Consider the following 27,359-nt stretch of genomic DNA (forward strand, 5'->3'; position numbering starts at 1 on the left):
AGAGAGAGACCGAACAGCTGACTGTAACGTTAAAATATAATAAAGAAACGTCTCGTATTGTACAGCGTTGTACAGTGATATAAACCACATTATATCACATTACCGTTCCAGCTGTATGTTTAAACCATGGATGTAACCGGTTATGAAGCGTTTTTCTTTTGAAGATGGTTTCTTGTTTTATATCGTTTTGTGCTTTGTATCGTTTCTCTATTTGCAGCGTTTGATGATGCTGCATTTGTCTTTGTTTTTTTGCGGCACGTTTTTTCATCTGCACCACGTTCCTCTTTTTGTACCTCGTTTTGAGTTTGTGAATTTGAATCGTTTCTGTACTTGAAGCCGTTTTCCTTAACTGAGACGCATAGGGCCGTTGTAGTGCGTTTGGCCCTTGTCGGCCACCGTACAATACACCTTCAATGGCGGTAAAATAGAGCCCTACTTGTGTCTGTATTTGGAGAATTATTGTTGACTTTATTCTCTTTTTCTCCTCCATGCTGGTTCCCCCTCAGGAGAAATGGCCGAGGAGGTGGAGGAGCAGGGCGAGGGGAGCGGCGGCCGGGCCAGGCCCGGCTGCAGACCCAGGTCTCCGTGGATCGGGACCTGCGGGGCGAGTCCAGGGAGCGCAGGGAGAGCCGGCGGTTGGCCAAGGGACGATCTCTGGAGCACGACCCCGTGGGAGGGGGTGCACGACGGACAGAAGAGGGGGCTCCTCCCCGACAAGCGGGGCCCCTCCCTCCGGGGGGCAGGGGCCACTCCGTCACCACCCAGGGTCGCGGTGCAGGGGCAGGGGGGGTCCGGGACAGCACCCGGCCCGGACAGAGGACGGTGGGCGGGGCTGGGGGGCCGCAGCACATGGCTACTCACCAAGCCCCACCTCCGGAACTCAGAGAACCTGCCGGTTCGGGCCCCGGCTCGGCCATTGGCCAGGGGCCCGGGGCCAAGCGGACTAAGCGGGAGAAGGCTGAGAGCATGCTGCGCAACGATTCGCTGAGCTCCGATCAGTCCGAATCTCTGCGGCCGCCTCCGCCGCGGCCCTACAAGTCGAAACGAGGGCCGGGGGCCGGAGGGAAGAGGCAAACCAGCGTCAGCAGCTCGGAGGAGGAGGGGGGCACCACGCCGGAGTACAGCAGCTGTGAGGATGCCGAGATCGAGAGTGTCAGCGAGAGAGGCGAGTATGGGTCATAGACTAGGTTTACATGCAGTCAAAATTCGGGTTATTGCTAATATTCCGGTTACTGAAACATTCTGAATATTCCGTTTACATGGTAATTAATCATTTGGGATATCTGGATCAAACCAGCGACGTGCGGAGAACATCATGACGCAATTCCTGTCATTTCCACTTCTTCTTCCTGTATCCAAATTCAAAACAAATGCTGCTTCGCGCAACTTTTCGCTCACCTTCTTTTAAATCTGGCTATCCCCGTACTTTCTACCTTCTACAAATGCAGAAATGTTCATATCCTTCATTACATTTATGAAGTGATTAGTCTCCTCCTGGTCTTGCGTTTCTCCGTGTTTAGAAGAACTTCCTGGACTCAAAAGACCAGGATTCCTTGTGAACAGAGCATGAGCAGAAAACAAATTCCTGTTCCGTTTGATGGGGATATTCCGTTTGGCGTTTACATGACCCAATATTCGGGTTTTAAAAGGAGTAACCAGGGGTCATATTGGGGTTTTTAAAAACCCGAATATGAGCAAATTCGGGTTATTCAAAGGGGTTATTGGTCTTTACATGACCGTGCAAATTCAGGTTATTGCCAATATTCGAGTTTTAAAAGGGTTATTGACTGCATGTAAACGCAGTCAGTGTCTCACGTTCTTGTGACACTGACTGTATAAAGAGCTCTGTTAAGGTTCCACCACAGCGTGCCAGCGGGGTTGGGGTCAGGACTCTGATGAGGCAATTCAACAACCTTGATGTTTTTATTTTTGAACCGTTATCATAATGATTCAACGATTCACTTTGGATCAGTGATCCAGTTTTGACCAAGCTTTGGCAGTTGGATTGATTGATTGAATTTGCTTTCCCTAATATTCTGCACATGTGAATACTCCATTACTCTGCATCAAGAACGGCTTTTCTTAGAGCATTGCTTTTTTTCTTTCCCTCCTAGCATTGTGTTAACGCACCTGAATGCTCCAGCACCAGCAAACAGTTAAAACATCTGCTTTAACAGAGTTCTGAACACCTGCCAATGATTGGTTTATCAAGAACTGATGATCAGCAGCAACTCACTACAAATTACACTCTTAAACCCTTTGGAACCACTAAGGAAGTAACTTAGTACTGTCCACGTGATTTAAAAAAGGTGTTTTTTACTTAACTTTTGTTAATGGGAAGATGAAAAAAGTTATATATATTCTTACATATAGTTTTACTATGTTTTTACTCAAAAAAGAGAGGGTTTAAACTTTTGCATGACTGTTCAACAGCAGGCCAGCACCCTCAACTCAGGTAACATAACATTGAAACCGTATACCATAGGATGTAACCCTCAAAATGCTGAATAAGATCCAATTACCAGCTTGATTTAAAACAGTTACTATTAGTTGTGGTTCAGGAGGGCCAGTATTTCTTCTAAGCGTGTTTATGAACATAAACACTCCCACTTAAATATCTGAATGTGGAGTTATCGCTCCACTTCAGCTCTGGCTCTCTGCTGATTGGAACAGGTAACGTTGCTCCTAACCGTTTCATATTTAACTGCAATGTTTGCTAAAATAGCAAATGGCTGGTTATTATACACATATATATATATTTTATAACTGCGGTGAATTGTTTTAACGCTGCATATGATGCCCTGAAATCAACGGGGTTACACAAAAACAGCATCTTGGAGAATTGGATATTTGTCCTCTAGTTGTTTGCACTTCTGTAGCTCCTGCAATATTTTTTCGGACGTATGAAAACTGTACGAAAAATGTAAATAATGGCAGTAATCCAGCGTGCATGATAACAACTGCGTGTGCATACGATCGCTTTCCTGTGTGTCACACTTTGTTGTTCTCATCTTGGCCCTGAAGGGAGACAGTCGTGGAAAACAAGCTTGCGAGTCAGTGTGTGTCCGCGATGGGGGGGCGATGGCCCCGGTTAATCCAAGAGTTGACCCCATGTGGCCTCACATAAGCAGCCGTGCCCTCAAGCTTGAGAACACACAACAAACCACACTGGGACCTTGTCACGTCCAAGCAGAGTGACTTCTCGCTCCTAAACATTCAAACACTCCCAACTTCCTGCTGGGTGTGTATCCAGACCAAACACAAGAAGCAAAGTGTCTGGGTAGTACATCGTGGGTAGTGAACATAAACATACAACACAGGAGACCCGTGGCATCACTGATTGCTGTCACATGATGTGCAACATTCTCTTTTTTATTATCTTTGTTGAGCTAGTGGCCTTTAATGGAAGTTAGTGGACAGGAAATGGGCATAGAAAGAGAGAGAGAGAGAGAGAGTGAGAGATACGGTGCGTCCGAAATCCCATACTAAACAGTATATACTCAAGAAGTATACTTAAGTTCGGCACACTTTTGAGTAAATATCAGTAGTATGCATTAATTCGGACGTACTATTCAGAGCACACATGGCACTTCCTGCCGTTGGGAGGGGGAGTTGTTACCATGGTAACAACTCCTGTCACAGCAGCAGTAGCAGCACCGCTCCGCTCTTTCCTGTTTATCCTGGCCCAAACAAGATGACATTTCTCCTGCGCTGTGTGGTTTTATTCTTACCTGGTTAATATCTTATGGAAACCAAAGCGAAATGACACCTAATAACTCACATTTGAATGGTAGCGTGATGGTGGTGCTGCTGCTGCAGCTTTGCTTGGTACCGGTAACGTTATCCTCCATTTTTGTTGGTTGCCAAAGTATCTGCGCAGCACTTAGCAATCAAACACCGCTGCATTGCATTGTGGGAAGTTTCTGCTTAGCTAGTGTCCATCAATCCACACTAATAAATTTCTCCGGAATGAGTATGGATAGCGCATACTATTGTATACGTACTAATGTCTCAGACGCACTAAAAAGTCTCCCATACTGTTTTTGCTACTCATTAGGGTGGAAGTATGGGATTTCGGACGCAGCGAGAGAGAGAGAGAGAGAGAGAGAGAGAGAGAGAGAGAAAAGATACGCAGGAAAGGGCAACAGGCCAGGGGCCTCATTTAAAATGGAGTGCGTAGAATTCATACTAAAAGTGCACGTACTCTCAAAAGCCGAAAATGCCGTGCGCAAAAAAAAATCCGGATCAATAAAACCATGTGCACGCAGACTTCCACGCAGTCCAGCTGGAAGGGTGCGTAGCTGAATCCGCCTCCTATCACGCCCAGAAATGCATATGGATGAGCCTGCTGAGCATGCGCAGTGGCTTTCTGCAGCCTGTTTGGCGCAGATCCATGGTTTGGCGTCAGAATGAATGAGAAGTAGCAGCCACCGTGACACTGACTTTCACGGAGACCTAGATATGATGTGGAGGACAGGAAAACCACATTATTTGGTGGTCACAGTAAAAGTTAGAATAAGTATATAAATAGTAGGCTATACAATAAAATAAAGCGAGTGAGTGGCAGCACGCCGTTGCTGCGCTAAACGCCGTGAGTTCCCCGGCGCAACAGGGGGGACATGTCCCCCCGTCTTTTCAAAATCATGTATTTGTCCCCCCCACTTTTTACAGTTTAAAAACTAACGGTAGGATCAGCAAATCATCAAGACACTCGGGACGGCGGCCCCCGCCCCCCCCCCCCCCCCCCCCCCCTCCCTCCCTCCCGTCTCCCCTCAGAGCTGCTCTATGCTGATTTATGGTTCCGCGTTACACCAACGCAGAGCCTACGGCGTAGGGTACGCGGCGACGCGCACCATACGCCGGACCCTACGCCGTAGTCTCTGCGTTGGTGTGACGCAGAACCATAATTCTGGCTGTAACAACATGAGCGCACGTACCCGTGCATGACAGGCAGACACACACGGGGAGAAGGGACTATTTCTTTAATTTTTATTTTTTTTAAAACTTTATCCTTATGAACAATTGTTATATAGTCCAACTTTCCTTATTTTAATCAGAACACTTTCTTTTTTCCTCTTCAGCGTGGAGTAGTGGGCTCGGCGGCAGCCATCCCCCTCCGCCCCCCCCCCGCCGCCTGCTCCGTTATCAGCACTATTTTATTATAAGTCTGATAGGCCTATATGTTGTGATATGTGATGACATTATTAAGAGTATGACATGAATCTGGCTTCATTTCACCACCTCACAGCCTGCGTCGCCAGTTCCCCGTGTCTTAAGTAAATTCTTACGGGAGGGTCCTAGTTGCCGTAAAGATACGCAGATTTTTCGGTTAGTTTTTTCTTTTTAGATCCGAGACTTTGCGTAGATGGCGGCTTCCGCAACTTTCAGGCGCTTTTTCTGCGCAAGCAAGCTTTATAGATGAGGCCCCAGGACTTGAACCTGCGCCGCCTGCATGACGGCAACGGCCTCTGTAAACGGCACCCGCTCAAGCCACTGAGCTGTCCAGGGGCCCCCGGGTGCAACATTCGTGACATGAGTTTCCATTGAATCCTTGATTAAGTCCGTTGTTTCATTTTGTCTCTCAACAATCACTCGTTCACAGCCACCGTTCATCCCTCTGCTTATTTTCCACCTGGCGTTGATGTACAGCCACCAGCTACGATGCTGACAGTCCAGAGCAAACACACGTCCGGCCGGGGCCCGTGTGTTACGTCAGAGCTTTACTATCACCGGAAGCCTGCATCAATTAAGCGCGGCATAGTTTTCGGCGCAGGGTTTGCTTGCCAGCCACTGCAACATCCATCAGGCGAAAGTTTGGGATGAGCGTTCTTTTAAACACATGGTCCCGGCTGTGAGGCGCCGTTGCCTTTTTTAGCTCGAGACAGAGACCCGGTCAGCTCTGAGATGTGGGGGATGGCAGCTGAGCGGCTGAGCGGCATCCAGGTATCTAAATCACTGTAGGGTCAGCACAGGCTTGAATATGCAGGTACTTGCAGTACAGCTGGTTCTCTGGGGAGTGCAGGTACCGTCTACAGACACACAATCCCACTCTACCAACTAGGCTGAGGTGCGGACAAGATAAATGGCACAACCTAAACATAACATACACTGGGGGTGCTTTCACATCCGTCCCGTTTGGAGCAGTTGTTCCGAAACAGGGAGCGTTTCCCCCTACAGATCGGTTTGTTTGGTATATGTGAACACAGCAATCGCGCTCGGTTGTGGGACAAAACAAGCGAGCCCAGATCGCCTAGGAGAGGTGGTCTCGGCTCACTTCCATTCTAGACCTGGAGCGGTTCGGTGGCAGTGAGAATATAATCCACACAGCAAGCGATTAACCACAGAAACAAACTAGCCAGGGGGTACGGGGTAGGGAAGAGGAAACTCCTTCCGTGTTCATTTTGACCAATGAGAGAACAGTTGGTTCATGGCATTTGTTAACAGCTTTGAACCGCTACAGATGGTTGCTTTGTGAACACAAACGCCACAAACGGAAAACGAAACAACTGTATCGATTTAGCCCCTGAATGGGAACAAAACAAACGGGCCACAGGTCTGAAAGCACCCTGGAACATGGACTCAAACCTCCTTTTCCAGTGAGAACTGTTTCCAGCCCGGACATCTCCTGGCCCGTGTGGTTATACCAGCAGCTGGTGCCTGATAGTTCTGGATGCAGTGTTGTTGGAGGGACCAGAGACTGTTGATTTCCATCTTTCGCTCAGTCCCATAGAAAGAAAAACATGCAAAAACTTTTTTTATATTCAAAGGGAGTCAAAATAACTGCTAAAGATCATTGTGCATTATTAGGGCCCGAGCACTACAGTGCGAGGGCCCTATTGTATCTGTAGGAATTCTCGTTTTTTTTCTCGTTCTTTTATTTTTCCGACGTTTTGCCCCCCTAAACGTGCCCCAAAAGTCACCAAATTTTGCACGCAAGCCAGGCCTGGCGAAAAATGTGATATGTAATGGTTTGCATTAATGAGTGTGGCAAAATGGCTCAACAGCGCCCCCTAGAAAACTTCGTGCCTCAAGCCCCACAATACGGTTTGACGTACATGCATGAAAATCGGTACACACCTGTATCATGTCGCAACTTAAAGAAAAGTCTCTTGGCGCCATGGCCGAAACCGAACAGGAAGTCAGCCATTTTGAATTAATCGTGTAATTTTGGCGCAATTTATGCCATTTCTTCGCCCGAACCGTAACGTGCACCCAGGTGTGTTATACATCAAAATGTGTGTCTCAATCCTGCGCCGATGGGCATTACTTTTCTCAGTCAAAAGCGTTACTGTGGCAACGCTATATGCCAAAAAGAGCGCCCCCCCCCCCCCCCCCTTCATCTGATTGGTCCATATTTGATAGTTCCTACTTTCTGCTATTACTTTTGAATGGTTTGACATAGAGAGTCGTGGGTGGAGTCATCGGACTCAGTTTTGAGTCCTTGACCGTAATTGGTGCAAATTAGCCCCGCCCCTTCTTCTGATTGGTCGGTATTTGATAGTCCCTATTTTCTGCCATAACTTTTGAATGGTTTGTCATAGAGAGTCGTGGGTGGTGTCATCGGACTCGGTATTGAGTACCGCCCACGCCCCTTCTTCTGATTGGTTGTCCCTATTTTCTGCTATAACTTTTGAATGGTTTGACATAAAGACATGTGGCTCCTTCATCTGATTGGTCAATATCTGATATTTCCTACTTTCTGCCATAACTTTTCAATTGTTTGACATAAAGAGTCGTGGGTGGTGTCATCGGACTCAGTTTTGAGCCCTTGACCTGTATTGGTGAAAATTGCACGCGCGAGGGCCCGTTCATCGCTGCTTTCAGCTTTAATTAACATTGTTTTTATGAGCCTTTACTTGCTGTTTCTAAACTTTTTCTTGGATTAAGATGAACAAACGCTCATGTGTTGTATATCGGTTCCTTCGTCTTATTTCACTCATGTCATGAGAGCGTTCCCAGCATCAAGCTCTGTCCTTTTGTTGAGATATTCTCCTTCATAGCCGAAATAAAATGAAACAACGAAAACTGTGGTAAAATCAGTGTGAAAAACACAGCGAGGGAAGTACAGTAAACTTCAGCATCAAGGCAGCTCAAGGTGCTTCACATCATTGTTCAAAATGGGAAGAGTTACAGTGCAGTAAAGTACTGAAGAAAAGTTAGACTTAAGCTGGAGTTACCGACCATCTGCATGAAGTCTTCATTTAACCAGGTTTTTATTTAGCCCAACTGTTTTGTTGCTCCTGGAGTAAATCCACAACATCTGATCTGGAAAGTATCTGCCAGGGATTTGAGGCTTTTTGAAAGGCTTAGCTGTCCTTTGGTATCGCTGCCGCCTCGGCGGACTACTTTTCAGATCCAGTCCTGCTGCTTTGGTGATAAATTTCTAATTCTAGCTCAGGCTTAAATATTCAATACACTTAACCCTGTCCTCTGTGAACAAATGGCTTCTGAAGAGCCCCTAAATTTGGTTTAGCTGTGTTTGAGAGAACTCAGGCTGGTATGTGTTGTGTATACAATGTGAGCCGTGCGTGTGCATCGTTGTCTCTACTGCTACATCCTCAGTGTGTCAGACTGTCTCTTCTGTGTTGCAGGCGACTGGGAGTGCTACCCCCACGACCCCACCGTATGGCATGTAAGTTGCTACTTTTTTGTTTCTGATGGTTTTTCTGCTTCCAGAGTTCCAAAGTGGCTCAAAGCAGTTTGGAGTTTGTAAATGTGACGACATCCGTGTGTGTGTGTGTGTGTGTGTGTCCCTGGCACACTTGTAAATGTGACCTCCTTCAGTCTGTGAATCAAGTACTTTTCTTACGTCTTCAGTCGTGTGCCGCTAAGCTGCCAACCCAGGTTTTTCTTTTTGTGTTATTCCAAAGTATCCGTCCTTATATTTGTAATTAAGGAAATGTAGTTTCAGTCCTGTGTAATGTGACTGTAACCAGTCATTTAAACGAAGAAAACAGTTCAAAACACAGTTCCGTATGTCAGAAACGTCCTGTTATGATGAGTAGGGTTTTTTTCCCGTCACTATAGTTTTCCACTACAGCAGGGATCGGCAACCCGCGGCTCTAGAGCCGCATGCGGCTCTTTAGCGCCGCCCTAGTGGCTCCTGGAGCTTTTTCAAAAATGTTTTTCTTCTTTTCTTTTCCTTTTTTTCCCTTCTTTTTTTCTCCTTTTTTTCTTTTTTCCTTTTTTTCTCTTTTTTTCTTCTGTTTTCTTTTTCTTTGCTTTTTTTCTTCCTTTTTCCTGTCCTTTTTAATCTCGACATTTCACCTTTTCTCTCGAAATTTTGACTTTTTTCTCGACATTTTGACTTTTTTCTCAAGATTGTACTTCAACATTAATCTTGACATTTCGCCTTTTTTCTCGAAATTTCAACTTTTTTCTCGAAATTTCAACTTTTTTCTTGAAGTGCATAATGAAAAATAAAATTTTACTTGCCTTCATTCTAAGGCTTATACAAGACTTTTCATTTTTTGCGGCTCCAGACATATTTGTTTTTTGTGTTTTTGGTCCAATATGACTCTTTCAACATTTTGGGTTGCCGACCCCTGCACTACAGGAACTAGAGCTGCATTTATACATGTACTGGCGTTGTAGGTATCCTTTCTGGGCCACTGCAGATAGACGTACCAGGGCCAGGCTTGTTCCTGCCAACCTGCTTTGTTGAACCGTTGGAACTCTGGTGTGGATCAGTTAAAAAAACAAAAAACAAAACAAGCATCTTATTCGAACAATGATGAGGACAAAGTGCCGCTCTTACAAGTATTATTGTGAGCATTGTTAAATGTGCAGTACGGGCTCACAAAGCAAAGCATCACGTTTTTACCTTTTTGCCAAAGCAGTGGTGTGACAATACAGAGTGTCATTTGTTTCCTGTAAAAGGAGGAGCTCTGATTGGTCATTTCCAGTGATCTGACCAGGCCCCGCCCACCTTTCTGCCTCAGTTCTTCGAAAATTCAAGTTCATCGGGACGTTACGTCCTGTGGTTTAAAAAGGGGCCCGAATGACGGATCTGGTGGTAGTTTCAGCATTATCGAGTCGTGAATGAAAAGAAAACACCTCAGCCGTGTGATCTCTTCTTCACTTGTACGGAGTGATTTATAGCACCTGGTGGGGCAATGTGACTTCTACAAATACAAGGCTTCTAGTATTCAGTACTTTCAGTGGCTCCGCCTTCATGTCTTTAACATGCAGAGGTGGGTAGAGTAGCCAAAAATTGTACTCAAGTAAAAGTACTGTTACTTCAGAATAATATGACTCAAGTAGAAGTAAAAAGTAGTCATCCAAATAATGACTTGAGTAAAAGTAAAAAAGTACTTGGTGAAAAAACTACTCAAGTACTGAGTAACTGTTGAGTAACGTCTGATTTATTTTTTTAACACAACCATTCAAACAGACAAAAGTACAAAATAATCATCTTCAGGCAAATTAAATCAATAAAATAATAAAATAAAATAAAATTCATAAAAATAGCTTTAATTAAAATAATCTTAAAGTAAATGCAAGTACTTTAATAAATAATAAATTAAATAAAATAATAACAGAATAAAAAAATAAATTAAACACAAATAGCACAAAATTTAAAGCCTTTGTACTTTTCTTTTTTAACCAGGCAGAACTAGAACAAACATGAACTCATAGAAACTCTGTGTGTGTTTGAGTCTGTGTAAATGTGACAAAACATGCAAAAACAAACATTTTTCCCAAAGAATCACCCAGTGATGTCATGAGATTTACGTGGATAAAAGGGATAAAAGAAAAGTAACAGCTCAACGTAGCCTAATGTAGCGGAGTAAGAGTAACAGTTTCTTCTTCACAAATCTACTCAAGTAAAAGTAAAAAACTACTCCTAAAAGTACAAAATGTCCCAAAACTTACTCAAGTAAATGTAACGGAGTAAATGTAACTCGTTACTACCCAACTCTGTTAACATGGCATTTTTCTGATGTGTTTACATGCATTTGGTTGTTGTTTTATTTACTGTAAGGTGTAATTCCTGCATAGTTCATCTTGGGGACCAGCTGGGACGACCATTGTCAGGGATTTCTGTCGTCTTTGTAAACTAATGTCTTTTTTCTCTAATGATTGTATTACATCAGTTGTACAAATCTAAAAATAAAAATACTTTTTGTTTTTCCAAATGGGTCGATAGTAGTTCGTGTTTGGCCTCTGGAACACAATGCTAATGTCTGTTCAGCTGCAGTTCATCAAATCTTCAGTAGAGTTCATTTTTATGACCATATATTTACAGGAAACATTTTTTTTAACAGAAAACAACGATAAACCAGAGCTAGAAGAGCCTTTCAGAACTCATGCAAGCATGAGGACGTGTACATTTCTGGGTTCCGTGTGAAACTAATCATCTTTGCATCTCCGTCTCCTGCTGCAGCATCCTGTCACCTGGCAACCATCCAAGGAGGGAGACCATCTGATAGGACAAATCACCCTCAGCAAGAGGAGTGCCAGCATGCCAAAAGAAGCTGGCGCGTTGCTCGGGTTGAAGGTCGGGGTCTTACCAAAGCGTGTAGTGGAGATTTTCTCTTTAGATTACCTGTCAGAGTCATTTTGGCTGTTTCCCCAGCGGCTCACGTCCATCTGTTTGTCTTCAGGTGGTGGGAGGTCGGGTGACAGAGTCAGGGAGATTAGGTGCCTTCATCACAAAAGTCAAGAAGGGAAGCCTGGCAGACGTGGTGGGACATCTCAGAGCAGGTACAGCGCAACATCACGCCAGTGACTGGAAAAACCTCCTTCTTCGTCTGCCATACTATTATGGCTCTTTTCCACTAGTACCTACTCAGCCCGACTCGCCTCGCCTCGCCTTTGCGCTATTCCACCAGGGGTCTAACGTGCCGAGTAGATACGTTTTCTGTAACTACTCTTAGCTGGGAGGGAATATGTCAACAATCATGAAAATCGTGCACTTGATGACAAGTTTTCTATATTTGGCATGGTGTTAGTTATGGACATAAGGTTTTCAAAAACCACTGCAAACAAATGATGACGCCCCCTAGTGGCCGGTTTGCAGAAAATTCAAAATGGCTCCCGCCAAAAAGACCACAGGTCATATCTCAGCTTCTCTAGATTGTTGTATATTGTCACTTTATCTACTTTTTTGGTGCTAGGAATTCAATTCTGAGATAAATTTCCTATTTCAAGGTCATGTTGAAGGTCAAATTTAATTTTCAAGGTCATTTTTTTGCCCAAAAAACTCCATATCTCTAGAATTAAGTCACATAGAATTTCACATTTCACATTTCACCCCCAAGGTATGCAATTTTCTGTTTATTGGACAGTAGTGTCAATAATTTCACTGGGTGAGAACAGTGGCCTTCCTTCAGGCTTAAGATGAACAGAACCTCAGAACTAAGTCACAGTGAAAGAATAGGATTTTATTAAAATAACACACAAAAAAACATCAGGTGTGCATGTTTAAACTCACTTAACACCTACAATCCCTGCCTCTATCCCCTCGCTTATTGATTAATTTAAAATTTTCTGCAAACCGGCCACTAGGGGGCCGTCCCAATTTGGTTTTTGGTGGTTTGATGGTTTTTGAAAACCTTACGTCCATACCTAACACCATGTCAAATATCAAAAACGTGTCACCAAGTGCACAATTTTCATGAATTCCCACCCAGCTATCTGCCGAGGTTCTAAGCTGCTGAGTCGGCTGTATCTGACATCATCACACTACAGGCCACCGATTGGTCGGGGGGTTGGAGTCAGACGTCTGAGTCAGGAGGAGGAAATCAGAGAAAGAGCGACTTGCGGCTTCTTGTTAATTTTATTCAACAGGCAATGGCAGCAAAAGTCTGTTTCATGATCCAACTCTGAGGGTCAGATGTTCATAAACCTGGTGGCTGAGGAGAGAAAAGGGGATCTAGACGGGCGATAAGGAACGACTAGATCTACCAGGAGCTCTGTCACTTCATAGCTGCTCACGGCTCCAGCTGACTTTTCAGCAGCGCAGCAAACAAACAAACAAAGAAAAGCGTTGCCGCTTGAAGCTTCTTTAACTCTCATTTTTTAACTTGATATCAAACACAAGTCACTGATCCAGCAGCACATCTATCATCTCCTCCAGGTTCTACATCTTTAGTGTTGTTGTCTTCTTCGTTTAGATACACAATCAAATACGTCACAGCAGCTTCACTCCAACCTCCTACTTCTGCTCCAGGTGCTGAATTGTTATGGAAAAGAAACCAGGCCGAGTTGAGTCGAGCAAAGTAGGTACTAGTGGAAAAGTGCCATTATTGTAGTCTCTCACTGCAACAACGTGACATCAGAACTCTGACACTTCATTTCTGCCGTACATTGAGACGGCACTAAGGCATAACATGAGTCAGTTGTATTCTCAGGGAAAGATTCATCCCTTGTGGTTGCGGCATTTAAAAGCTCCGAAATAGGAAAACAAGCACACACATTACAGAGCCCTGCTCTCCGCGAGACATCAGCATGGGAAGCCCTTCCACGCGTGCAAGGTTTTGTTGTCTAATCAGTGCTGGAGGGGATCGAAATTTGATTTCTGACTTATGACAGATTGGGGACGGAGACGAATGAGTGCATTGACCAGCTCATGATTTACTGCCACTGCCGCTTTTTCTTGAAAACACACTGCATTGTTGGGCTCCTTGTCGTCATTCAAGGCGACCCCATGCCCAAACCATTCACGCATATTGATTTGAGTGAGCAGAACTAAACTTCAGGAGCAGTTTACCTGATGGGGTGCACAATCCCTTTTAGATCTTTTATGGCGCTTTGACACTAGTACCTAATCAGCCTGACTCGACTGGCCTTGCCCTCGTTTCTTTTCAATGCCCAGATCAGAAGTAGGAGGGTTGGAGCGAAGCTGCTGTAACGTACTTGATTGTGCAACACAAACGAAGAAGACCCACTCTGGCTATTGTGGTCCTTCACCGCACGATAATCGCCTTTTAACTTTTTCAGCTTGTCTCGGCGCTGCTGAAATGTTCGTTTGTAGCCTTGAGCAGACATGGACTGAGGAAGCTCCTGGTATATTTTTTCATTCCTCATGGCCTCATCTAGCTCTCTCTGGATATTTTCCTCAGCCACCAGGTTTAACCCTTGTGCTGTCTTCAGGTCAAGGAAGGAGGAAGGGAAGAAGGAAGAAAAGAAGGAAGGAAGAAAATAAAGAAGGAAGGAAGAAAGAAAAGAAGGAAGGAAGGAAAGAAGGAAGGAAGGGAAAAAAGAAGGAAGGAAATAAGGAAGGAAGGAAGGAAGGAAGGAAGGAAGGAAGGAAGGAAGGAAGGAAGGAAGGAAGGAAGGAAGGAAGGAAGGAAGGAAGGAAGGAAGGAAGGAAGGGAAAAAGAAGAAAGGAAGGGAGGAAAGAAGGAAGGAAGGGAGAAAAGAACGAAGGGAGAAAAGAAGGAAGGAAGGAAGGAAGGAAGGAAGGAAGGAAGGAAGGAAGGAAGGAAGGAAGGAAGGAAGGAAGGAAGGAAGGAAGGAAGGAAGGAAAGGAGAAAACAAGGAAAGAATGTACGAGGGGAGCAAAGAAGCAAGGAAGGGAGGAAAGAAGGGAGAAAAGAAGGAAGGAAGGAAAGAAAGAAGGAAGGGAGAAAAGAAGGAAGGAAGGAAGGAAAGAAGGTAGGAAAGAAGGATAGGAGAATTAGGTAATTTTGACCCAAAGACAGTACAAGGGTTAAGAAGGTTTCCACCTCAGAATTTGAGGAAAAAAATGAACAAGAAGCCACAACTCGCTCTTGAAATGATCTCACATCCTGACTCTGACTGGCCAACCGCCCGACCAATCGGTGGCCTGTAGTGTGATGACGTCAGATACAGCCGACTCAGCCGCTTGGAACCTCGGCAGAATCCATCCATCCATCCATCCATTGTCCACCGCATTATCCGAGTCCGGGTCGTGGGGGCAGCAGTCGGAGCAGGGATCCCCAGACTTCCCTCTCCCCGGACACCTCCTCCAGCTCTTCCGATGTGGAGGAGCAGCGGCTCTACTCCGAGCTCCTCCCGGGTGACAGAGCTCCTCACCCTATCTCTAAGGGAGCGCCCCGCCACCCTGCGGAGGAAACTCATTTCGGCCGCTTGTATCCGGGATCCCGTTCTTTCGGTCATGACCCAGAGTTCATGACCATAGGTGAGGGTGGGAACGTAGATCGACCGGTAAACTGAGAGCTTTGCCTTTCGGCTCAGCTCCCTCTTCACCTCTTCACCTCGGCAGAATAGTTACAGAAAAAGTATCTGCTCGGCACATTAGACCCCTAGTGGAAAGGCAACAAACCGAGTAGAGGCGAGTCGGGCTGAGTAGGTACTAGTGGAAAAGCGACATTATTCAGCTGCTTTTAACTGTACAGCACTTAGGTCAACCTCGGTTGTTTTAAACTGTGCTTTATAAATAAAGATCGAGTTGAGTTGAGATCCCCGTTATTTTCACTGGGCAGAAACTCGTATACACATAAAAGGACCTTTGGACCATGTGTAACAATCGTGAATGATCTTAGCAGGTTCCTCTGGCTGCTCAACTCTGAACTCTGCAACCACAGAGAATTAATCTATTTGCCAGTCCAGTACAGCATAACCTGCTTGAGTGCCCCTTGTTAATGTTCTCTGTTGTGGTGAACGTCTCATAAAGGAACTTATGTCCAGAATATTTCCTTTTCTCACGCCTAAGAGCCATTTTTGTCCTGTGGTTATTTCAAAGCACCCTCATGCGCAGACTGGCTGCATCTCCATTACAGAAATGTTCTCCTCTCGTGTCCTTCCAAGATTTAGGGGGACGAATGACCAGAACCTTCTTAGTCTTGTCTATTTCTGCAACTATTCTTTATTGAAAAAAGACTTGAATGTTGCAAGGTAAACCCCTAAAATATGGAGCCGAACATTGTCTAAAGGGCTTTTCTGAGAGGTTGATAACTCAGATTTCTGAGGAGGAGTGACTTCAAACCTTTTGGGTAATTAGTCCAGTTGTTGAGGAGTTATAGAAGGCACTTGTCTTGCTGTGCCCGCTCCATCGTTGCCAATGGGAATCGGTTCCTACAGGAAAAGCAGATGTGTGTCTTTTTGGTACGTCGTGTGACTGACATCTTTTGTCGAGGCATTAAAGGTTTTCCCATCACTAGTTTTCTAAAATATTCCCTCTTTGAATCACCAGATAAACCAACTCACACAAGCGTAAAAATGGTTTGTGATGTCTGTTTTTCTGTTGGTTGTTTCTTTCCACATCTATAGTTTGAACTTGTTTGGGAAGTTTGTGAAGTCCGGAAGCTGGAATTTGGTGACACGTTCCTTCCATGGACATGCACCGCACCACAATGCTGAGCCTTCTTACACTCAGCCTTGTCCTATTTTCCTCACATTTCCAGAAATGACAACTAACTGTATTTCACATTAGCTTGGAGTCAGTGAGCTCTGGACCAACTACGCAGCCTTAATGTGGGACTGTTTGAGTGTGGTCCTGCAAAAGCACAATCACAAACGAGGACACATGTTCTGTACATGGATGTCTGCTTTCAGGGGATGAGGTTTTACAGTGGAACGGGAAGCTGTTACCAGGGGCGACGATGAAGGAAGTCTATAACATCATCCTGGAGTCTCAAGCTGAGCCTCAAGTGGAACTGGTTGTGTCCAGGCCTATTGGGTAAGTTGGAACAGAAATCATCTATACACTGTATGTGTGTAATTTAACAGAATACTCACTCTTTGTAGTCTCTTGTGTCAGTTAGCAGTTTGATTGTGTTGAGTTTAGCACTTGTTCAGGCAGAGAGCAGGGACACACTTCTGTATTCAGGCCATGAGACCAATACACCTGCACTAGAAACCAGTTACAGATCAGGAGCACCCACCTGCCGCTGGGCTTTACCACCAACAAGTTCCCTGCTGCCCCACATGTCCCCCCCCCCCCTTAAAAAACACGTGCATGTATCATTACGAATTAAACTGCTCGTATACTCTATGAAACAATAGGAAGCAAAATTGTGGTAAATTCCTTGAAAAAAGTTGGTCATTAACACACACTTTAAGGCAGCAGATGAGAGGTGCTGCTGTGAAAGTCTGATTTGTCTTTATTTAAGCTTAAATGTGTATATGGTCTCTTGATCGGAGACTGCGACTGCACTCACATACCAAGTAGTGATATTTGGATTAAAAATGTAAAAGTGAATTTGGATGTAAGAAGGAAGTATTTCAGAATTCCTTGCAGGCGGTCGGCTATCTTATTTTATTTATCTATCTTAACCCCTTAAAATGTGTCATTTTTCATCCATGAACTTCTGAGACCTCTATGCCAACCCAAAATAAAAAGACAAGAATTTTTTTTTATCCAAACCAGAAAAATTCTTACAAATTTAAACTTACGGCACAGCACATCCAGGTGATCGCCGCGGCTTCGTGGCGCTCGAAACCCAGAGACTGCGTTGGGGGGGGGCTAAAGGGGAGCCGAGGAAGGCGTTGAGAATGAGGGAGGTGTGGTTATCAGCAAGTGTGTGTTTAAGCGGTAAGTCCATGAACTTCGCTCAGAGCTGCTCCTCAGCCAATGTCCTTGATGTTATCAGTCGGCTCGGTCAGTTCTGAAAACAGGTCCACAGGTGTTCGTGGGAGAGGGGAGGGTTAGTGGGGGCAGAGTCCCTTGTTTACATTCCACCAGGGAGATTGTGACTAGAGCGATCGGCCAAACCGCCCTGTCAAGCCCAGATTATAGAATCAACAATTATATTGCAAACAGACAGACAGACAGACAGACAGTAATTTTCCGTCTGCATTTAGGCTCTGGTTCATCAATGGCGACTCCAAACAGACGAATTTGTGATCAATTCCCACCAAGCCGAGCTTCCAACTTCTCCAAGGTCTTCTCCATCTTGCCAATGAGCTCAAAGACCGCCGCCAGCGTGCGATTCTGTTCCATAATCGCATCCAGCTTACGGCTTTGCTCCCCCAGCGTTAAAGTCTGAGTGTTGATAGCCGTGCTTATCCCATCAGCCATGTCCGGCAGCTCTGAAAGTGCCAAAACAGGTGTCGACGACTTACGCGTTTGTCGGTAGACCAGGAATCCCCCCCCTCCGATTAGGAGAAATCCTGCTATCATAAAAGTTCATCCATCATCAAAGTTTTGTTGAAAAATTTAAGGTAAATCAAAGGTTAAACCAAAAACGAACAACAAAATGTTTCTTACAAACTAAATATAGTAGGAACTTGCTATGTATTAATACATTTCTTTTTAAAGATAGAATAAGTGATTCTTTTGTTGCATTTAGTCAATAGAGGATTAGTCAATCCTCTGCTTCTGGTAGCTGCCCATCTCCTGAGTAAAAAATAAAAAAATATAATAATCAAAGACTATTAATCATGGGTGGGGAGGACCAAAATGCAGGACATCCAGAGAAAAGTGTTTTATTTTAAACCAAAGCACTGCGTGGGCAAGAGCCCTTGAACAGAAGACAAAGGCCGCCGCCGCTCAAACATAAAAAATGTTGTTCTTACTGAGAATAAAGAAATTTAAGAATTCTTTGTTCAGGTGACCTCAGGTAATGTAGAACACTAAACAACAATGTTGTGCCTGTTTTCATTTCTTGTTTTGCTAAGTTATGTGCTAAGGATCGATGTATTTCATAGTAAATACTCGCTATTAAAGCTGTTGAATTCAAACTCATTGATAGAAATAAAGTTGAATGTATTAATTTCTCTCCAAACACTCACGAAGGGTGTATAGAAAATATCAGTAAGTAATCTTTTATTTTTAATAGGAACCCTTTATCCTTTTATAACTAAATAACCTATTTTGGATTTACTGATGCCATTTTGTATCCTTTAATGAACCAATCTGAGTTTTACATGGACACCATTTGATGGAAGTAGACTTTGGTCAAAATAGCTGCTTCGTGTCCCCCAACATGGTATAAATTAAAGTACGACTTCTCGTGATGGGATGCAAAATGGCTGCTGGGAAACATCCATCATCTTAGCATCGTAGACACTTTTACAGGCTTCTAAGATCTCTGTGCAGAAAAATCTAAAGCTCCTAAAGTCAAACACGGCACTGAGAATTCCCCTGTAACCACAAAACAAGCTTTCTTTTTTTCATGTCATTTTGATTTTGCAATGAGCACCAAGGCAACCAATGGTACACCAAACACTTATCAGTTTAATATTGGAATTTGAAATCTGAAGATAGCAATCTCATCCAGCTCTCCTTTTTAGAGGCCACAGCGGATCACCAGATCAGCCAATAGTCACCATTTATCTGGTGACCGGCATTACGAGCAGCTGCCAAGTGGGGCCATTGTGGGGTTCTGTGTCTAGGGATTGATCCAGCAACCTGACTCTACCCACTACTCAATGGACACTCCGGTTCAAAAAAAATTATATTTTCTTGTGCTTTCTCTCTAAGAATAAAAGGAGAAAATTAAAGCTGCAAGCAGCGATGAACGGGCCCTTGCGCATGCAATTTTCACCGATAAAAGTCAAGGACTCAAAACTAAGTCCGGTGGCACCACCCACGACTCTTTATGTCAAACCATTCAAAAGTTATGGCAGAAAATAGGGACTGTCTAATATCGACCAATCAGAAGAAGGGGCGGGTGAATTTGCACCAATTATGTTCAAGGACTCAAAACTGAGTCCGATAACACCACCCACGATTCTATCGTCGCCACGGTAACGCTGTTGACTGAGAAAAGTAATGCGCATCGTCGCAGGATGTAGACACACATTTTGATGTATAACACACCTGGGTGCACGTTACGGTTCGGGCCGCATTAAGGAATGTCATAAATTGCGCCAAAATTACATGATTAATTCAAAATGCCCGACTTCCTGTTCGGTTTCGGCGAGACTTTTCGGCGAGAAAAGAGACTTTTCTTTAAGTTGTGACATGATACAGGTGTGTACCGATTTTCGTGCATGTACGTCAAACCGTATTGTGGAGCTTGAGGCACAAAGTTTTCTAGGGGGCGCTGTTGAGCCATTAGGCCACGCCCATTAATGCAAACCATTAAATATCAAATTTTTCGCCAGGCTTGGCTTGCGTGCAAAATTTGGTCAGTTTTGGGGCACGTTTAGGGGGGCAAAAAGGCCCTCCTTTTGTCAGAAGAAAAACGAGAAAAAAAAAATTCCTACAGATACAATAGGGCTTTCGCACTGTCAGTGCTCGGGCCCTAATAAGCGTTGAGCTGTCAGACAGAAAGAATAACCTTTAAGGAGAATATTATCAAATATCAGCTTGTTTTATATACGACCAAAGAATTAATCTCAAACATGAGCTCTTTCTGTAATGCTTACTATTCTTACAACAAAAGAACCCTGCATATCAAGATTTGCCCTTTTTGAAAACTAAATGACAAATTAAACTGATAAGTGTTGCAATGATTGTCAAGCTTTCCTTATAACACATCCAGCTGCTGCAGTGGATTCTGGTGTTTCCCATGGATGGTGGTGGTCGAGAAAAGATGTTAGTGTGGACAGAAGTGACCCATTGGTTATCATCTGTTATTACTCCAACTCGTGATTTGGCCTCCAGAAATATCCGTGTAATTCTGGGAAACACTGCAGTCACAAGAAAAGCTTGATTTGCATTTGCCCCTTGCTTTTTTCATGTCTTTAATCACACGGTACTTTCATCTGAACATCTTAAGAACTTTGTTCTGGTGTAAGAGCTGCTTTAAACATATATGAATATGCATGCATGCCTGATATTAAGTTCTATTCCGGATGTTGTTTCATCCTTGACTTGGATGCCAGCATGAGAGCGACTGATGTGTTGTTGTTTCTTTTTCAGTGATATCCCAAGAATCCCCGACACGTCCCACCCTCCATTAGAATCTAGTAGGTATCTCCTCTAAGATGTCTTGCGATTTTTGTGGTATTGTAATGCCTATTCTGTTTACATACAAGTAGTCTTGCAAGGGGCAGAACATTTCTGGATACTGTACAGAAACTAAATTGTAAAAATGTAATAAGTGGAGTCAACTGGTCATTGTTCTGTAGAATAAGATTAGATATAAGATTAGATATTAAAATAATATTCTGCAATTTTATATCATTGACAGGTGTAGATAGATAATTAGCCAAGCAATATAGCAAGATGGGCGAGTTAACTAGGACAAATTGCTAAGCAAAATTGGGAAAGCTGAGATAGATAGATAAATAAGCAATATTTAGCAAGATAATTAAATCATCGAAGACAACTTATTTTTATTTTTAGCAACTTATAATCAGCTTAGCAAGTTGGCTAAGATAAGTAGCTAGCTAAGCACAATAGTAAGATATGCAGGTTAGCTGAGACAGCTAGTTACAATTGTCAATATAATTCTTACTAAATCAATAAAATGAGCTGAGTGAACAGAAGCGCTCATCGATCAGCGTGCAATATCAAACTACGCTGTTAGTTCTTCACAGAAAACCAGCAAGTGGAAGGCAGAAGACACAATCACAGTAGTAGCTAGCCTTCAGGTTGACAAATAAATGGCATTAGCTCGCTTACCTTTGGCGTTTCTGAATCACTAGCGGGATAGCACCTGTGTAAGCAGGTTTTGTATTTGTTTGTTAACATTTTTAACCGTAGATCAACTGAAGCATTTTTCTCTTTAGCTTATATTTCTATGTAAGATACTGGGTCAACGGACTTGACTGCCTGTTATATGATGTTTATACTTGAAATTAGCTTTTTTTGGTGGGTTGCTTCCTTCCCCAGAGTCGGAGCGGTACATCAAAGTTGCATTTGAGTTAGATATCTCCTATCTGCCATTTTGTTTGTTTACTTTGCACTTAGGAATCAAATCAAAATGACACCCAGAAGTTTTATAATTCATCAAACTACAATTGTCATGGTCATAACTTTATTTAACTTTGAAAGCAAATGTTTTATTAGACAATAATATTACATCAAAGGTAAATTTATTTTTGTTAGGGTTTGATGATTGGATGAATACAGTCTAATAAAAGGATAAAAGGTATAGCTAAAGTCCGTTTCAGACATGTACTACTTTTAAATTAATCTGACAGCTACTGAAGGTGTTGGCTTCAAAAATGTGTTTCCATGGTGTGTTTTTTATAAGATTAGTGGCTTGGTTGGAACCAGTAACATATGTGTTACACTTTCCTCCTCTGTTTTGGTGGTTAGGTGCTACACCAACTGGTTGTTTTCACAGGGCCGGAGCTAACTGAACGAGAACATTGATGAAAGTATAAATACTTTCTACTGCCCCCAATAGTGTTCATTTGGTGTTGCACAACATTGATCGCTTCTTAGCTTGATGTGAATTGTAAATGAGAAGTATTCAAGTTAACATGATCAGTGTCTAAATGACAAAAGACTGTTGTTTTAGCAGATTGATGAAGCCATTGATGTTGCCTGTCGTGTCTGAAAAGGGCAAAAGCAACGAATAATTCCTATTTAAAGAGGCTTTTTGTGATATTTTAAGGTCCCAGAAATCTGACGTTTTCTACTTCAAATTAATTTCCTCTGAACTGTATTGAAAAACTACCAGTTGGAAACTGAACATTGAATTCATGTTTTATATTCAGCGAGACTTTAGAAGCGGTTCGTGGTGATATTCTGGTAGTTTTTATATTCCCACCTAACTCTTTGGGAAGAAAAAGACACGTTCCTTAGAACATTAGGCAGTTTGTTTAAATGTGAAGATAAGTACAACGAAAGATTGCTTTCAAGTTGACAATTAATTCAAATCTCACAGCGACGTGTGTGAATTTTTTTTTTTCATCAAACAGCACCCTCGTGTGCTTGTGTGGGAATGACTAGTATGAACTAACATATTTCGGATCTGTTGGCAGTAATGGGTTTGTTTTTAAATGGTTACTGTAGATAATCCGTCGTATGAGCCCCCATTACTGCCAATGGTGTCAAAGTAGGACAACATCATCATCATTAATCATCCTGACTCTTTGGTTGAGCTGTTTTTCTCAATACTACAAGTTGACATAATTTAGGATTTACGTATAATCTAATATCATATGTTCCTTCTGTGTTTTTTGTCATCCTAGCAGGTTCCAGTTCTTTTGAGTCCCAGAAGATGGAGAGACCATCCTTAAATGTCCTGTCTCCCTCCAGTCCTGGGATGCTCCAAGATGCTCCACAGTTAATGCCAGGGCAACTCTCAGTAAGTGTGTGTGCCGCGACTGTAATGAGCTGCCTCGGTGTGTTTAAAATGAGCACTTGGCATCAAATGTGTTTGTGTGCTTCTCTCCAAGGTGAAGCTGTGGTACGACAAAGTAGGTCACCAGCTGATAGTCAACGTGCTTCAAGCTGTGGAGCTTCCTCTCCGGCCTGACGGGCGGCCCAGGAGCCCCTACGTGAAAATGTACTTCCTCCCTGACCGCAGGTAGGCAGCCCAGCACTTCAGCGGGAGTCCTGCTGATTAAAAATAAAACAGTATGTTAGGCAATAAAGACTTGATTTTCGCTCATTACGCCAAAACACAAATCCAGGATAGATTTAGATCAGCGGTCCGCAACCCAAAATGTTGAAAGAGTATTGGGCCAAAAACACAAAAAACAAATATGTCTGGAGCCGCAAAAAATGAAAAGTCTTGTATGTATAAGCCTTAGAATTAAGGCAACACATGCTGCATGTATCTATATTAGTTATAACTGGGGGAAGATGTTTTTTTTCATTATGCACTTCGAGAAAAATGTCAAAATGTCGAGAAAAAAGTCGAAATGTCGAGATTAATGTTGAAGTACAATCTCGAGAAAAAAGTTGAAATGTCGAGAAAAAAGTCAAAATGTCGAGAAAAAAGTCGAAATGTCCAGATTAAAAAGGAAAGGAAAAAGGAAGAAAAAAAAGTGAAAAAAGTCAAAAAAAAAGAAGAAGAAAAAAAGGAGGGAAAGAAGAAAAATAGAAAAAGGAAAAAAAGGAAAAAAAGAGAAAAAAAGGAAAAAAAGAAGAAAAAAAGGAAAAACAAGGTCAAAAATGTTTGAAAAAGCTCCAGCAGCCGCTAGGGCGGCGCTAAAGAGCCGCATGCGGCTCTAGAGCCGTGGGTTGCCGACCCCTGATTTAGATGAATTGGAGACCTTTAAAAGGTTTCAGGTTCATGAAATTTAGCTTTAAATCTCATATTTTTCATACAATCGGTACAATCCAGTGTACATCTGTATGGATTAACACAGCGACAAGAGTAAACGAAGGACCAGAGCAGTGAAGAGGACCTGTGAGCCCAAGTGGAACCAGACATTCGTCTACACTCACGTCCATCGAAGGGATTTTCGCAATCACATGCTGGAGCTGACCGTGTGGGACCAACCCCGGTCGCCCGAGGAGGACAGCACCTTCATGGGGGAGGTAAAAAAACACTTTCTGCTTATTTATTCATTATGATAAACACCTTGTTATTGTACTCTTAAGCCTGAATTATGGTTCTGCATCAAATCGACGCCGTGCACACGCCGTCGCCGTGACGCCGTTGTGAACCCTTCAGACTTCTCCGTCACTCCATTTCTCTGCGGTGCAGTACCCCCCGCGACCGCTAATTTGCGATCTTTTCCAAAATGGTTTATCCGACTTTTTCCGGTCACAGTGAATCAAAGAGATAAGGACAACTATTGTGCAAAAAACCAAAACCAAAAAAATCACACATACACGAAGAAAAGAGCACTGAAAGTTCACGACTGCTTCAAACTGGAAATGCGTTACTTCCAGGCGAACCAATCACAGCGCTCTCGTCTGCGTTTGGTCTGCGTTGCCTCGACGCGTAGTTACAATTTTTGGGAGGTGGCGTCAGTGACGGCGTCAGTGACGACGTCAGTGACGGCGTGTGGTCTGCGTCGACGCGTACCACACGCCGTAGGCACAGCGTCGTTTTGACGCGGAACCATAATTCAAGCTTTAGAATAAGGAAAACTCAATGTCAGAGAGAAAAAAAATCATGTGAGTTTTATCACCGTCATAGTTCGTTTAATAGTTTCCTTTGTTTTTCCTTTTCTGACTCGATTAAGTTACCTTTTGCAAAATAATCCCAAAGCATCTTCACAGTAATTAAAAGGGTCCTGTTCAGGTGTTAGTTTCCCTCACTGACCGAGCCAGCTCTTATCTACAGCTCTGCTTCCTCTCTGGCTGAGACAGATCCTGATCGAGCTGGAGACGGCCTTGCTTGACGACAAGCCTCACTGGTACCCGCTCCAAACCCACGATGTCTCGTCTATCCCGCTGCCCCGAGCCTCCCCGTACCTGCCACGACGCCACACACCCACAGACGCTCCGGGCAAGAAACTGCAGCGTATGTCCAGGCCTGTGGATGCCTGTGGACAGTTGTGAATGCCTGTGGATGGCTGTGGATGCTTGTAGATGGCTGTAGATGGCTGTGGACAGTTGTGAATGCCTGTAGATGGCTGTGGATGGCTGTGGACAGTTGTGAATGCCTGTGGATGGCTGTGAATGCCTGTGAATGCCTGTGAATGCCTGTGGATGGTTGTGAATGCCTGTGGATGCCTGTGGATGGCTGCGAATGCCTGTGGATGGCTGTGAATGCCCGTGGATGCCTGTGAATGGCTTTGAATGCCTGTGGATGCCTGTGGTTGGCTGTGAATGCCTGTGGATGGTTGTGAATGCCTGTGAATGCCTGTGAATGCCTGTGGATGGCTGTGAATGCCTGTGGATGCCTGTGAATGCCTGTGAATGCCTGTGGATGGCTGTGAATGCCTGTGAATGCCTGTGGATGGCTGCGAATGCCTGTGGATGGCTGTGAATGCCCGTGGATGCCTGTGGATGGTTGTGAATGCCTGTGAATGCCTGTGAATGCCTGTGGATGGCTGTGAATGCCTGTGGATGCCTGTGAATGCCTGTGAATGCCTGTGGATGGCTGTGAATGCCTGTGAATGCCTGTGGATGGCTGCGAATGCCTGTGGATGGCTGTGAATGCCCGTGGATGCCTGTGAATGTCTGTGAATGGCTTTGAATGCCTGTGGATGGTTGTGAATGCCTGTGAATGCCTTTGAATGGCTTTGAATGCCTGTGAATGCCTGTGGATGGCTGTGAATGCCCGTGGATGCCTGTGAATGTCTGTGAATGGCTTTGAATGCCTGTGGATGGTTGTGAATGCCTGTGAATGGCTTTGAATGCCTGTGGATGCCTGTGGTTGGCTGTGAATGCCTGTGGATGGTTGTGAATGCCTGTGAATGCCTGTGAATGCCTGTGGATGGCTGTGAATGCCTGTGGATGGCTGTGAATGCCTGTGGATGGTTGTGAATGCCTGTGAATGCCTGTGAATGCCTGTGGTTGGCTGTGAATTCCTGTGAATGCCTGTGGTTGGCTGTGAATGCCTGTGGATGGTTGTGAATGCCTGTGAATGCCTGTGAATTCCTGGGAATGCCTGTGAATGCCTGTGGTTGGCTGTGAATTCCTGGGAATGCCTGTGAATGCCCGTAGCTGTGTGTGTTCATATGGAGGCTGTACTGTACTGTACTGTATAAATGTCTGCTCTACTCCAGCCGTCCCTAACGCTGCCTGTGAATGCCTGTGAATGCTGAGCCTCCGCCCGGATGCGTGCTCACTCCAGCATTCCCAGCAGGGTTTCTTTTTTTTTTTTTTTTTTTTTTTTTTTTTTTTTTTTTTTTTTTTTTTTACCTTGTCTGCACACATATTATTGAATTATACCATGACGGTAGAAACCAAAAGTGTATATATGTGCATTATTACTATATGTAATATATACATATATATACGCACACATATGCGTACACATACATAAATATACACATACAAACCCAGTGTTTTTTTTTTTTTTTTTTTTTTTTTTTTTTTTGGGGGGGGAGGGGGTGGGGGGGGGGGGGGGGGGGTGACGACATCCGCTGCCAATCCAGGAAGCAGGAACACACGGAGACACACGTCAAGCACTGGAAATCTGCAACAAAAAAACCACAAACAAAGCACGAAACCGGCACGGAGCCAACCAAAACACGAACAGCAATCGACCTAAATCTTGAGATCTGATCGCAGTCTGAGCTAAGCTATCGCTACCGCTACCTAAACCCAAAAACTAGAGAGCCAGCATGCAGGTGAACAAGCCAGTGTGTATGTCTATGTGTGTGTGTGTGTATGTATATGATCATGCGTGTGTGTGTGTGTGTGTGTGTGTGTGTGTGTGTGTGTGTGTGTGTGTGTGTGTGCATGTGACTAAATGACTATATGTGTGTATGTGTGTATGTGTGTATGTGTGTATGTGTGTGTGTGTGTGTGTGTGTGTGTGAAATAAACCAAACAAAGCTCCACCTGAAGTGTATCTATAGTGGGGGAGGGGGGGGAGCGACCCCGCCACCCGCGAGACCAGAGGCCGACAAGGAAGAGCCCGGAACCCAGGCCACCGGCAAACCCCACAGAGGGGAGAAGTAGGAGGGAGGCAACCCACCGCCTGCGAGGCCCCCCCCCCCGCCCGGCGGCGGCC

General features: G+C 44.1%; 1 protein-coding gene across 3 annotated transcripts in view; it reads left to right on the top strand.

Annotated features, from left to right (window-relative positions):
- The first annotated feature begins 809 nt into the window (after window positions 1-809).
- Window positions 810-27,359, top strand: part of LOC133463907 (regulating synaptic membrane exocytosis protein 1-like) — a 76,448-nt gene continuing 49,898 nt past the window's right edge. For 2 of the 3 annotated variants that reach the window (XM_061745684.1, XM_061745686.1), the window contains exons 1-11: window positions 810-1,165; window positions 8,592-8,632; window positions 11,387-11,500; window positions 11,607-11,706; window positions 16,486-16,609; window positions 18,668-18,685; window positions 20,741-20,787; window positions 22,966-23,081; window positions 23,173-23,303; window positions 24,091-24,262; window positions 25,043-25,196. In XM_061745684.1, coding sequence (XP_061601668.1) covers window positions 850-1,165; window positions 8,592-8,632; window positions 11,387-11,500; window positions 11,607-11,706; window positions 16,486-16,609; window positions 18,668-18,685; window positions 20,741-20,787; window positions 22,966-23,081; window positions 23,173-23,303; window positions 24,091-24,262; window positions 25,043-25,196 — 1,333 coding nt within the window. In that variant the 5' untranslated portion in view covers window positions 810-849. The remainder of the gene's footprint in view (window positions 1,166-8,591; window positions 8,633-11,386; window positions 11,501-11,606; window positions 11,707-16,485; window positions 16,610-18,667; window positions 18,686-20,740; window positions 20,788-22,965; window positions 23,082-23,172; window positions 23,304-24,090; window positions 24,263-25,042; window positions 25,197-27,359) is intronic. The other variant, XM_061745685.1, reaches the window with a different exon arrangement.

This window comes from Cololabis saira, chromosome 17 (assembly GCF_033807715.1).
Source record: "Cololabis saira isolate AMF1-May2022 chromosome 17, fColSai1.1, whole genome shotgun sequence".
NCBI lineage: Eukaryota > Metazoa > Chordata > Actinopteri > Beloniformes > Belonidae > Cololabis > Cololabis saira.